This window comes from Styela clava, chromosome 2 (assembly GCF_964204865.1).
Source record: "Styela clava chromosome 2, kaStyClav1.hap1.2, whole genome shotgun sequence".
NCBI classification, from domain to species: domain Eukaryota; kingdom Metazoa; phylum Chordata; class Ascidiacea; order Stolidobranchia; family Styelidae; genus Styela; species Styela clava.
This window is the reverse complement of record NC_135251.1, coordinates 22079056-22093543: the sequence shown is the minus strand read 5'-3', so window position 1 is coordinate 22093543 and position 14488 is coordinate 22079056. Positions and strand designations below refer to the sequence as shown.

The window sequence follows — 14488 nt, the reverse complement described above, 5'->3', positions numbered from 1 at the left end:
ATTGCAGTAATAGGGGGCCACACGATTAGCAAAGAAGAAAACAAATATCAAATGTTCATCAAATTTTCTCCAGACTATCAACCCCAACCCATACTCAATCTTGTTTTTATTATTTTTTTCAAAGGTATTACTTGTTCTCTTGAACTGGAATTCCCTTATGGACAATTTGAATCAAGTTGTGTAGGAAAAAAAACATACGGAGATACATGCAATCTTGAATGTGATAAAGGTTTTTATATGTTGGGAATACCAGTCGCAACTTGTGACGATACAACAGTGGAAGACAGTAATAACCATGGAACATGGAATACGTCTGTTGCATCTTGTCTGGGTAATTTATAAAAATATTTTTTATGTTTTATTTTCATTAACAGGGAAAAATATAACATAAAGAAATATGGAGATTACAAAATTCAATGTTTTTTTTGTCCATAACATTTTTCATATATATTTTTTAACAAAACTTTATGTCTAATACATGCTAACTTTGTTTTAGCTGTAACTTGTTTTACCAACTTGACATTCGATCATGGAGGGCTTTCTTCATCATGCCCAGATAGCAATAAGTTTGGCGAACAATGTGACTTGGAATGCGATCAGGGATATTTTATGATAGGAACAGGAATAGCAACTTGTAATGATATGACATATAGTGATGATAACTCAATTGGAACATGGTCCACTAAAGAGAGTATATGTGAAGGTCAATGGCATTTTGTGAAAATCTACAACTTTTTCAATCATATAAATATGTTTTTATAAATTTCGGTATCACCATATTTATAAATCAATTCAAAAATAATAGGCACGAAGTTTCATACTGACCTACTTCTGGCAAACAAACTAAAGGCCGATTAGAACAGTGACTACAACATAAATAGACGGCTTTAATAAATGGTAGAAAAGATGCTATAGTTGTAAAAAAGCTAACATGTGTAGATTGCAAATAACGTATAATTGTAAATTTTCACTAACAGTTTTGGTTAGTTTTACATTGTTAAACGGTTTACTGTAAATTACTCTCAATTTTTTAGTTGTAACATGTTCAACTGACTTGGTCTTTGAACATGGGGAACTATCTTCATCATGTACTGGTACAAAAGTACATCAACAACAATGCAATCTTGAATGTGATGAAGGATACTATTTGTCAGGATGGAGAAATGCAACCTGTTATGATAGCACAATTAATCACAATAATCATAATGATACATGGGATACTGGTGACACAGAATGCCTATGTATGTGCTTAGGGGGGAAATGTGTTATTTCAATATTTTTGTTTGAGTTCCATGTCCCTGATGGTTACATCTTTTATAAGTGCTAGAAATCAATTAGTCATGAGTATAAGAATATTCTGACTCCATAATAGCATTACCAATCATAAAGTAATTTATAAAAAAAATGATCACAGGATTGGGAGAGCAAACAGACCTGAATATTGTGAAAAAAAGTGGTACATATTCACTCATCTAATTCTTCCAAATTTCTCATTATTTTTACTGAAAATTGTATTAGAAGTTGTTTCCATTATGGTGTATTTTGATGATCCATATTTCCTAAATGCCTCACTATACCGAACAAATTTATATTGTATTTGTGATATTTACCAGTGGTAACTTGCTCTGAAGAACCAGACTTCCCTAATGGTGGATTATCCCCATCATGTGTTGGAAACAAAACATTCAGTGAGGAATGCCTTCTGGATTGTGAGCAGGGTTATTACATGTTTGGGAGTGGAGTAGCAATTTGCAAAGACATCACTAGGAATGATACTAACCAAAATGGTTATTGGAGTGTTGGTGGAAGTTCCTGTGAACGTAGGTTTTTTGAAAATTAGTATTATACATACTTATTTTAGAGTCATATTATGCTGAGCATTATTTAACACACTGGAAAGTACACTTCATGATTTCAGTTTTTTTTTTGCCACGATCTAGATTAATCTTGTAGTTAAATATTATTATACCTGTCTATGACCAGTAACTGAGTGAGGTGATTATCTTTTCTCTGCTTGGTGGATATATGGAAATTTGACTTCTTTATCCTATGAGCACTGTATTGATTTTAAATGTCATGTTTTTTTTCAAGCCGTTTTGTGTACTACGGATTTCACCTTGAGTAACGCAAAAATCCTTCCATCATGCATGGACGGTATGATTTACAAGGAACAGTGTGAGCTAGAATGCTTCCAAGGCTACTACATGTCAGGCCCTGGAATCGCCACTTGCAGTGACTCAACTACTTTGGATAATAACAAAAATGGAACATGGGATGCAACTGGATCAGTCTGCGAAAGTAAAAATTATAATTAATCAAGTTAACATGTATATATTAATATAAAAAATATTAAATGACTCAAATTCAAAGACATTTTTCACAGTTTTAAATATTCTCCATTTGTTTTACAGTTGTTACTTGCAGTATCAATGTTGCATTTTTGAATGGAAATCTTTCATCGAGTTGTACCGGACGCAAAACCTATGGTGAAGAATGTGAGTTAGAATGTTTTCAAGGATATCATATGTTGGGAATAGGAAAAGCTATCTGCAATGACACCAGTGCTGATGATTCTAATATCGATGGTACTTGGAATATTCAAGGAAGCCATTGTGAAGGTGAAATGAGTTTGAATTTACTAATGTTTCGTTGCATATTGAGTAAGTATTAATTTAACTTTGTTTATCTCTCGTTCAGCTGTTGTCTGCTCCACTGATTTGGAGTTTGAAAATGGAAACTTTACTTCATCGTGTGTTGGAGAAATAATATACCAGGATGTATGCGAGCTAGAATGTGATCAAGGTTACTATTTGTCAGGTTCAGGAATAGCAACTTGTATTGATAGAATAGTTGATGATGGTAACACAAATGGAACATGGGACACTGGAGAAAATAGCTGTATAGGTATGATTAGTTTACAAGTTCTGGTTACGGCATCTCAATTAAGATGTTTTTTTTAATGTTACAAAGATTATTTTATAATTTGTGGTGCAGATAATTGGCACCTCATTAGAGAAGTTTATTGACTATAAATAACAGTTTTAAAATTTTGCCTTTGACAATATTTCTACAGCCGTCAAGTGCCCAAATGATACAGACCTTTTGAATGGGGGACTTTCACCAGATTGTGAACAAAATAAAACATATGGTGATCAATGTCAGTTAAAATGCAATCAAGGGTATTATCTGTCCGGATCAAGAACTGCTACTTGTATTGACAATACAGTAGATGATAAAAATATAGAAGGGTCTTGGAATACTACAGGAACAGAGTGTAAAGGTTGGTAACACATTCATTTAAACTGTAATTTGGACAGCCATTTTAGACATTATATACTCGCTAATATAACATGGTAATTTGCCTGAATCCATTTTAAACATTGGAATACATGTATGCACAGGTTTTCTAAGTTTGTACAGTATATAGTGTTCAGGGATTACAGCATTATGCAGAGGTTGTAGTGTGTCCTTTTATTGAGTTCTAAATTCAGGCAGAAAAGATGTAATTTTTCAGGAAAGGGTTTAATAACATGCTTCCTGTTATTGAAATATGGACAAAAAGTATTTCAGTGATAAAAAAGATGCAACAACTTGTTGATGCAGCCAATGATTAAATATGTGACTCACTTTCTTTATTCTGAAGATAAAAATATGATGTGTGACTATTTAGCTGAAGCCATATCTGACTTTATATCTACCAGAGTCTTGTATAAATGAAATATTGTTCAAAAAATGTTATTGAACTTAGTACCTTTTTTATATTTTAGCTGTTACCTGTCCCGTTGACACAGACTTTTCTAGCCAAAAATTTTTTTTGTCATGTAAGCCTGGCATTAAAAGTGGAGAACAATGTGGTCTTACATGCAATCTTGGGTATTCTATAGAAGGTAATAACAAAGCAACTTGTTTGGACATAACAGTGGATGACACCAATTCCAAAGGAACTTGGGATACTGGAAGTGCTTTATGCCTAAGTATGATTGATATTAGGATATCCATTATATGATTTTAATTTTTATTAACGTCAACAAATTTTAACCCGTTTTTATATTATGAGAATTATTAAAGCTTTACTATTGTAGGAAAGTTCATGTATCCACTAGAAGGCATTTATTGGCATGCATTCATTCATCATATGATAAACTATATCCCCTTGTCTAGTTGCTAGTCCAGGTTGAATATGGAAATAGTTAGAATGTTAACTTTTTTATAATTTTCCAGTTACTGCAAATTTGTCTTGGTCTAAAGTTTCGCCCCAAAATTTCGTGAATATGGTACTCATGATGAGTTTGAACGTTTTGCTCAATATATTAATAGTTTGAGAATAACTTTTTTTTGTTTTTCTCAACTTTAAAAGGCCGGTCACCTGATTTAAGCAACCCTCATATTAGTTAATTAGAAATATTATTATCTTTTCAGGCATTGATGAATGTGCTGTTGGAATAGATGATTGTGATGTAAATGCAGAATGTTTTGATACTGAAGCAGGTTACTTTTGTGTCTGTAACATAGGATATGTTGAAAATGGCATATATTGTGAAGGTGAATTGTAATAACCTAACATTAGGTATTTTAATATTCAATTTAACAAATGCAGAAAAGTTGTGCCAACATCGTTTTAGTTTATACAAGGTAAAAGTAAAATAGTGACTTTTTGTGTTGTGCATTGGTTATGTATTTTTGAACACTAATTGAATTACCATTAATGTTAATTCAAACGATTCAACAAAGTTTAGACCAATTCTTTTGTTTATATGACAATTGTAGTAAAAGCAACAAAGAAAGTAAATGTTTTCAATATTACTTTTCCAGATATTGATGAATGTGATGAGGAGACAGACAACTGCCACGTAAATGCTGATTGTAGAAATACTGATGGAAGTTTCAGTTGCAAATGTAAACCAGAATACACAGGCGATGGAGTTGATTGTTCTGGTAAAATAGAACAATTTACATTTCCCTTCACTCATATTTTACCCAAATAAAAAGACTGAAAATAATTTTAATTTTATAATATTTTATGGTGAATATTGCAAATATAGTTACTCTGTAAACGATATTAAAAATTTGAATACTTAACGAAAACCATTGCTCTCATTTAAATTACTATAAAATAAAGTTGTTCATAATATTTTCCAGCCTTACCATGTGATGTAATATGCACTGGATCAAATCAGGGTTGTATCGATGATATTTGTTCCTGTATGAACGGGTATGAAAACGCTAACGGAACATGTATAAAAGGTATGATATAGTTAGTAGCTTGTTCTTTTTAGACAATTTCTGTACCGCAGACTTTACATTCAAATTGTATTATTATTCAATATGTTAACTTTGCTCTCACAATAAATCTAAAATGCTATAATTTGCAAACCAAATGCATAAATTCGATAAATTTTCGGTTATAATATTTCCAGTTTGTCCGACATCATGCACCGCAAATTCTGAATGCTATAATGTCGACAGAGGATGTGAATGTGTGGAAGGTTACACGAAAAAAGAATATGATGACAGTTTTCTGTGCGAGGGTGCAAATTTTTTTTATTTAAGAAAACAAAAATTATAGATTGTTTGCTATGAATAATGACAACATTGATACATAAGGGCAGTTACGGTAAGTCATCAAGTTGCGATTAGTCTATTCAACTGTTTATAATATTGAAATACTTCAGATTACCTGAAAATGTTCCAGAAATCTTGATGGTAAAATTTAAAAAAAAGTCACATTTATATGGCAACACTAATGTTTTTTAAAGTTACTTGGCTTATGCTCTAGTGTAAGTCAAATTAAAAACTCATGAAAAATATGCTGATTTATGCAAATTCTAAACATCATTACGTTGTATAAGTAAGTGCATTAAAATATTAAAAAAAGACTGAATTTTATGTCATGAATATTGCTCTGTAGAGAAGTTCAGCTGTGTCATGTGCACTGTATTATTACTGTTATTTTGCCAGCGTTTTTATTGTCAGATTCAATAAAATAATATGAGGGAAAACTAAGAGATAAAATCTTTTTGCAAAATTCAAAAAGGTCAATTGTTTTGTTACAGATAACTTTTCAAGTCACACAAACACCACTAACAAATAAGATATATTCAAAGCTCCATATGTGTCTGATCAAACAGATGCTCAATATAAGAACTATTTTGAATACTAAAAAAAATTTAAAAAGACATTTTGTTTCTAGATGTTGATGAGTGCGAAAGTAAAAAAGATGAACCAGGAATAAATTGCACAAACTACCCTGGGCATTATACCTTGGAATGTAGAGAAGGATATTATATGGAAGGAAATAAATGCAAAAAACGTAAGACTGACTGGTGTGCGTGTATATAATATTGCTGTATGATATTGTTTAATATACGTATACTTAGCTAATTTAACCCTTTTAAAGTATTCATATTGTTCAATTATTAAATTGTTTATGTGTAATTATGAATTTACCAGTTATAATTTTAAATCAAAGCTTGTTTATATTTCGAATATTATTCTGATTCCAAAATTGTTAAGAAATCTTTAAGATATCTCATTATCTAAAGCCACCTTCTAACAAGAACTGTTATTTGGAAGTTGTAAAAAATTATGGCCGAAAAAACTGATCTTTCCTTACAATTTAGAATTGTAGTAACTGTATATTATGTTTCACTGCAGAGTCTCCTGAATGTCCACCATCTTGTGGTCAACATGCATCATGTAGAAATCCTAACCGTGGATGTGAATGCTCTGATGGATGGGGCGGAGATAAAGATAAATGTGAAGGTAAGACATATGCAAACTAATCCAAGATTAATATAACAAGATTCATTATTTAATTGTATTTGCAGATATAGATGAATGTATATATGAATGCAGTGAGCCAACTTTATTATGTACAAACACACCAGGTTCTTTTTATTGCACATGTATCGCAGGTTATTATCGAGAAACTGAAATAGATGAATGTATTCCAGGTACCTATATATTTGAATAGTTGTTGTTTATAAATGTACTTCACTTATTATGATACTTATGATTTAAAACTTTCATGTTGCATTTTACATCAATCTTAAAATCAGTTACTCAATCCACTGAGTGTTATAGTATGTAGTGTAGCACTATTTTGTATGTTGGTTCAAAACACACATTTCTCTTTCCAAATTTGATTCAATTGAATTAATTCTGAAAGTTATACCTATATTTAAAATGAAATTTGCGCTATTTTATTTACCGTACTTGAACTTTTCATGTATCTGTATTATTTACAATGATTCTTTCAGATCAATGCAAAGAAACCAGTGTTTCATGTGTTTATGGTCCAGATGGTGCTTGTAATGTAACAAGCAACATAACTTTTCCAACAACCTTACTCGGTTATTCCAACAAAACGATAAATGTATGCGGAGAAGAAACTACAAATGGTTTGTATATTTTCTGAAATTTTACTAAAGTGAAAATAATCCTGACTATGTATTATTTTGAAATTTTAAGCTGGAACACCTTTCGGAACCAGACTCTGTGACTTTGATGGAAATTGGGTTATTAAAATCAATTGGCTTTCATCATGCTATGTGGGGCTTCAGGTAGGACCGATTTCACAATTACCATATGAACTTATAGTTTGTATCCATATGTGTGAAATAACTTGTATTTTCAATAAATAGCATAAATACATTGTTAATACATCAATAAGTTAGTTGTGTGTGACTTGCAATTGCTAGAACTAGATTATTTTTACTTCACACCCTAAATTCCTAGGTTACATCCTATCCACTTAGAAATGATCACCAAATAAACTGCAATTCCCTTGAAATATAATTGAAATCATACATGGTAAAGAAAAAGCTGCTTGTCTGTAAAAGTAATGACTTTTTTTTAGCAATTATTGGAACAAAAAATCTCCACTGAGGAAGACAGAGAAGAAGTCTCATCAAATCTTGAAATGGTTACATCAACTCCCGATGAACTGAGTTCAGATGATATTGAAACCACAACAGATGTAATCGAAAATGTCACTGATACTGACATTTTAACTCAAGAAGTATATATTATCATGATCTCATATTTTACAACTTTATCTATGAATAAGTGATAAGCTTTTATTAACCTTCCATCACCAGGTTGCGACCTCAATTGTTTCAGCAATAAGCAATATAATGGAATCTCCAAGTTTAGAAGAAAGTGGTGAATGTGCTAGGTATGTTGTTCAATATAAAATTAAAATGTAGCATAATCTCTACTCAATTTAATATTTTTGACTTTTTTTCCTACAGAAATAAACTATTTTAGATGGAAAAGCTACTTTATTATCTCACAGTGTACATTTAGGCCTTTGCTAATATGCAATACAATGTAAGACAATCACAGCTGGTTCTCTTTATGACTTTATCGAGCATGTATACAAATTAATATACTGTAAACAAAATGAATAATTGCTATTTCTGTGTGTCCCTCTATGATTTGGGACCTTCGATTCATTGAGTCAATAAACACTACATGAATACAGGCTCCTATACGGCTGTATTATTATTATATCATGTTAATTGCTTATAATTTAATTATTATTCTATCATCCAAACAGTTTATTACGTCAGTTGGATGAAGTCTCAACCAAAGTTGAATTGTTCGAGGGCAAACCTTTTACAGTTGTTAGCAACAATGTATCCATGACGTCAGTGAATAGTAAGTTTTAATGTTGAGTTGATAAGTAAAGATTTTTCAGTTTAAAGATTTATTTAATCAATCTGAATTATCATCTTAAATTTGATAAATATTATTTAGTTATATTATTTAGTGGTTTCGACCCTATTGTTGTGTTTTATCATCGCTCCAATAAACATGGATTCCTAACCTTCCTAACATTATCATTTAGTATTGACAAATTTCTTGACAGGTAATTATAGCCCATATCTTGGATTTGGGGTTGCAGTTTTTATCAGGCCAAATCGTACTAGTTTGGGTTTTAGATCTGATCAGTTTATAATTATACATGAATCAAGAACGGCAGGAGACATAATTGACAAGAATACCATCGAAGCTTCAATATATGTTCCTGTATCAGCTCAGAGAAATAGTAAGATTAGCATTATACAATAGTCTAGCACGATTATAAAATAAACACAACTAACATTTATACCACGGGTCTGTCTCCAACTCAATATATGTCATGGGGCACTTTTTGAACTTTTTGACGACACGGGCCACAAATCAACAAATGAGGAAAAAAATTGTTATTTGTTGAAATTACACTTGAATCTCACATCTAACAAGACATGCACAATCCAATGACCTGGCCGAAACTTGTTTATTTCATCATATTAATAAAGCGAAATGAATTATTGAATTTACAATTTAATTTAATTTATAATTTAATTATTACAATGGAATAAAATATGAACGCGGTAAAGTGGAATAACAGGGGAAAATTTTTGTTTCACTTTTTACAGTTTGTCGGATCAAACCCTCAATGTTAAATATCATGTTAAAACTTACTCATAGTTGACATCGTACTATTTCAGTTTTTTGTGAAAAAATCTTGACCATGAGGGGGTCCGAGAAAAAATTGCCATGTGTTGGAGACCCCTGATTCATACTATTATTCCATCATAGCACAAATAATATTATTCAAATTGAAGTATTTAATTTCTATCCTTTACAAGGTATCGATTATTTGATATCTTTGACATTATTTTAATCATTGAGAAGACCATTTGGTTATTCCATTCATAGCCATCCATATTCATTTAAAAAAAATTTATGTAAGTTGACACTATCTTTTCAACGATTGTTTTTGTTTTCCAGAATTTTTTTGTAAAGCCTCAACAATTGTTGCATTTCAGATTCAAGAACTGTTGTATACGTTTTTGGGAATGACAATTTATTTCCAAGACAAAGAAATGCAGAATTGGTCAATGCAACAGCTGGAGATGTACCAACGAATTGGAATTTAACAAACATGGTTCTGACAGCTTCCACAGGAGAAGAAGATATAGTTGATTTGCCTTGGAATGATTCATTATCATTTTCGGTATTGTTATTCAGATAATTTATATAATATAAATAAACCTGTTATGTAGTCACCAATGTGTTTTCCCAATGGTTTTGTCAAAAACACTTGGTCCGAGGTTATAACTGAATCTAATAGCCATCATTTTTGCAGACATCAGGAAATGATGAATCAATATGTGCCTTCTGGAAAGAAAGTATTGATGACTGGTCAACATCAGGATGTATTGTGGACAATAATCGAACCTCGAATACTTCAATTTCATGTTCATGCAATCATATGACCAGTTTTGCAACTTTAATTGTAGTTGGATTTTTTTTTTGTTTTCTGAAACTAAATGACTTGCACCCACTTAAATTTATTGTTTTATTGTTAAAGTCTGCATTTTAATGAAACTTATACTCCTACTTTCCTTGATAATTGAAATAAATCCCAATTGGCAAGTATGAAAACTTTTATTCTGACACTGTGTAATTCAATGAATTTCTTAGGATGCTACAGGAAAACTGGCAAACTACTATAAATCACTTGGAATCATTACTGTTGTGGGTTGTTCAATATCCTCTGTTGCATTGTCTTTTGTGATAGCAGCATTCCTCTTAATACCGTAAGTAAAGTTGCTTTTCAAACTCTTTAATTCTACAAAACAATATAGTCCGGCAGAATCGGGCCTTAACATTGTTTTGGGACATTAAGTTTTTTTTATTGTTTAGATATAATGTATAGGACATATATAATGATACCCAGGTGGGTGTGGAGTATATAATGTTGAGCAATTTTTTTTAAGTGGATTCAAAGTATTCGGTTCAAGATGACGCACATCCTGAACCCTAACCTGGTAAACATACAATGTTCAGGTTGTGCGCCATCTTGGTACGAATACTTCAGGAGCGCCTTTTTGTTAAAAACAATTATTTCATAACTACATGGTTTATTTTTGCATACATAGTAACATTGAATCTTCTTACAATGTCAGAAATTCAATTTTAGTAGAATAAATGGTAGTTTATTTCACTAATACAAGCCAAGATCCATCGACAGCATCTAGCCACTTTCTATTGCGCTCTTCAAACTACATTTGCGTTGCCGCGCATTTCGTTTTCCTAGTTTAAGCTTCGAGACTTGGGAAATATTTTATTAGTTGAATTGGATTGGAATATTTGACCTCGTCTTTCACCCCGAACAAGGCCATGTAAAATCATCCACTGGTAACTAAAGATGTGTAACGTGTTTTCTTTTGGAAGAACCGCAACCTTTCAGTGCTGCATTTGGCAAAATTAATATACCCTTGTGGAGATAGAAGGTATGCGTATGCGAAACCGAGATGTGCACCTGTTATGCCAACATAGTTGAGTCAAACGTTTTGAATACTAGTACATCACACACATTTTCCTGCGTGCTTCGGTTGTACGTAGTAACGCGCACATTTTTGCGCACATGCATCAAATTCCACTTGATTATTGAGCTATAGGTTTTTAACGAGCTTTTGTGTATGATTTCATTCCATAGAATTTGTATGCTGTTCTAAAGAATACTAGTTTCAGCTTTTTCATTCATTCAAACCGCGTGTTGAAAGTAAGTTTTGTAATATTGCGTGTTGGTTTCCAACATCCTTAAATCGGTGATGCCAGTAAATCTTTAATACAGAAAGATCAGTGACATCTGCAATAAAAACAGCAGTACCACTCAAATGACAGCTGGGGGATGTATACTCTTTGTATCTGCTCCATCGCGTGCCTCTTACAGTCTTACCAGTTTACATGAGTGCCAATTGGTATCTAAGCTCAGCCAGAGACAAAAAGTTTCGGACTGCAGCTGGCGTGACGAAATGTTTTTAAATATATATTATACAATAAGATTATTTGATTGCATACTACTGAAAGTTCCGCCTTATATGTCTTTTCTCATTGCACTATTCCTCTACTGATATTCGATAATATGACGCTCATCTGACATAGTTCTTAAAGTGTGTAGATGGGTATAATCTTTTCCACGCTGTTCAGATGGGAATGCGCGAATATATATAAGAATTGCTAATATTGGTTTGCAATGCGATGAAATCCCATCTTGGCATTTCTGCCTCTCGCAATTGCTGCGTATACTTATCGGGGGGAAGTTCTGTGGCGGGGTTATCAAATGAAAAAAAAAACATTTGGGTAATTTTCCTACTTCTCTACCACCATCAAACCTTGACATTTTGTGAAAACGTTTCTCCATGCAACCTTTTTTAAAACATCCCCAGCAACCACGATTAATTCTGTTATTAAACTTCCGAAATAAACGCATAAAATCATCAGCAGATGCATATCACCAAGTAGATATTGCTGAATTGATCTTTATTTTACTATTTTTCATGTAATTCTTTTTGGTAAACCTGTTATCTATCGTAAATACAGCACATTTGACAATGTTGTAGTGTGACTATTTTGGCCTCACATTTTTGATATGTGTAGTTAGAGCTCTTGGGGCTCTGTCAAACAAAATTACATACAAAATATTGGTTGTAAATTGCAAAACATGATCATGTTGTTGGAATAACTTGGCATTATACCACCCGTATATCATTCATTGTTGAGAATATTAATAAATCATAAAATTTAAAAATCCGTTTTCGTGAAATTTTTGTTGTAGCTGAATTCCAGGGACAGCATGACAACAGGCAAGCCTCTTTTAGTTTATGACATGGTTTATTAAAAGGGGACCCCGTCCTCCTTAGAGGCCGCTGATCGGCTATCTGGGAGCACGAACAAACAGATGGAAATGCGAATATATAATAACAATGAATTTTTATAGAAGAGAAGAAGCAAAAGTGTTGAGAGTCTTTGGTAGTTTGAAAAGCATTGGCTTGGAACATAAGAATGAACTACATTCTTTCTCAGGGATATACCATAAAATGTAGCATTTTTCTCATTCTTGTTCTCGTGATATCATTATCTTTCTCTGCGTCGTCGTGATCATCCCCTGCATAACAATTCTCGCTAACAAATATTTGACTGTTCTCCACCGGGTGTATATCCACTTGAACCACTGGCGACTGCATTAGCAGACTTGTATTGTTAATTGCAACAAAAATGGGTATTTTGAAATAGTACTCTTTATTTTACGCGTATGTTTCGACAGTATTTCCATATACTGTATATGGGTCGCGACCCAAAGCTGGGCTCAACAAATACCTATGATGTTGATGATTTTATTTCCTAGTAAATTTGATGCTTGCGTAGTTTGTGCACCAAGATTGCGCACAACCTGAACATAGTATTGTAACAGGTTATGATTCAGGTTGTGCGTCATCATGATGCACATGTTTGATGAAAAACTCTAATACAAATATCTCAATAAATACCTAAAAGTTATTGATTTTATTTCCTAGTAAATTTGGTGCTTGCGTAGTTTGTGCACCAAGATTGCGCACAACCTGAACATAGTATTGTAACAGGTTATGATTCAGGTTGTGCGTCATCATGATGCACAGGTTTGACGAAAAACACTAATACAAATATCGAGCCGTAAAAAAAATTGCTCAAGGCTGCAAACTCCACACCCATGTGGAAATGATGGGCAATGACCCCAAGATGAATAATCACAAATAAAAAAAACTTTATGTCTGAAATCAAACTTGGGCCAAAAAGGTCCCCTTATCTGCCGGACTAATAGTCATTTACAGGTAAGTTAAGATTTATCAAGTAACAAATTGAGAACACCTAAAAAAAATTCAGGACACAAATACAGTCTAGAAAAGGAATATTTTACCAGAATTGAGTTGCTCGGCAATAACATCACATAAATTGAAAGCAATTTTTGTTCATGGTATTTCTCGTTTATTGATCACGGGTCGTTTTTTTTTAATGGTATCTTGAAAAATATGCTTTCACATTTTCAAAAAAAATTGCTCTGCTACCGATATACTAGAGTAGTCACGTCTAATATTAAAACGTACTTTTATAACAGGCCCAGTCCCTGAGATATCATACTTTCTATTCACTATTCAAATATGACTTTTTGAGAACTCATCTATTTTTATTTTTACAGGAAAATGAGGAAAGGTGCTAGGTATCGATCAGCATACTTGTTATCGAATCTTTCCGTAGCATTACTGTGCCTCAATATAACATTAATTGTGAGTGAGTACGTTGATGAGTCATCCTGCCCTTCAATTGCAGCATTGCTTCATCTCTTTATGATGAGTGCTTGTGGGTGGATGAATTGTGAAGCCGTGGCATTGTGTATCGCAATACTAATGGTAAATAGTTCTTGGATAAAAACCAAAAATTGTAGAAAAAAAATTAGAATTAGAATAATAAAAAGTCATAGTCCTTTAATATGCAATGTACTAAACATGTTGCCATATTGTATTTAAATTTTCAGCCAATATATTCAAAAATGCAAGTTCGTGATAGCAGGGTAGCATCATATTCAATTGTGTGGGGATGGATTATGCCTTTCGTATTTATCAGTGCAGTTCTTATATGGGATGCATCTGTGTATCAAGGGGAGACGTGAGTG

The 14488-nt window shown here is 32.5% G+C and overlaps 1 protein-coding gene across 1 annotated transcript in view; it reads left to right on the top strand.

Annotated features, from left to right (window-relative positions):
- LOC120335372 (uncharacterized) overlaps positions 1 to 14488 on the top strand; it is a 43769-nt gene that overhangs the window by 26873 nt on the left and 2408 nt on the right. Inside the window, exons 49-75 of the mRNA XM_078120094.1 lie at positions 125 to 331; positions 497 to 703; positions 1035 to 1241; positions 1614 to 1820; positions 2092 to 2298; positions 2412 to 2618; positions 2698 to 2904; positions 3074 to 3280; positions 3768 to 3974; positions 4420 to 4542; positions 4813 to 4935; positions 5140 to 5244; positions 5418 to 5528; positions 6191 to 6310; positions 6655 to 6762; positions 6828 to 6953; positions 7260 to 7400; positions 7471 to 7562; positions 7859 to 8020; positions 8100 to 8176; positions 8561 to 8661; positions 8873 to 9052; positions 9819 to 10006; positions 10139 to 10288; positions 10477 to 10592; positions 14015 to 14225; positions 14351 to 14481. Coding sequence (XP_077976220.1) covers positions 125 to 331; positions 497 to 703; positions 1035 to 1241; positions 1614 to 1820; positions 2092 to 2298; positions 2412 to 2618; positions 2698 to 2904; positions 3074 to 3280; positions 3768 to 3974; positions 4420 to 4542; positions 4813 to 4935; positions 5140 to 5244; positions 5418 to 5528; positions 6191 to 6310; positions 6655 to 6762; positions 6828 to 6953; positions 7260 to 7400; positions 7471 to 7562; positions 7859 to 8020; positions 8100 to 8176; positions 8561 to 8661; positions 8873 to 9052; positions 9819 to 10006; positions 10139 to 10288; positions 10477 to 10592; positions 14015 to 14225; positions 14351 to 14481 — 4228 coding nt within the window. The remainder of the gene's footprint in view (positions 1 to 124; positions 332 to 496; positions 704 to 1034; positions 1242 to 1613; positions 1821 to 2091; positions 2299 to 2411; positions 2619 to 2697; positions 2905 to 3073; positions 3281 to 3767; positions 3975 to 4419; positions 4543 to 4812; positions 4936 to 5139; positions 5245 to 5417; positions 5529 to 6190; positions 6311 to 6654; positions 6763 to 6827; positions 6954 to 7259; positions 7401 to 7470; positions 7563 to 7858; positions 8021 to 8099; positions 8177 to 8560; positions 8662 to 8872; positions 9053 to 9818; positions 10007 to 10138; positions 10289 to 10476; positions 10593 to 14014; positions 14226 to 14350; positions 14482 to 14488) is intronic.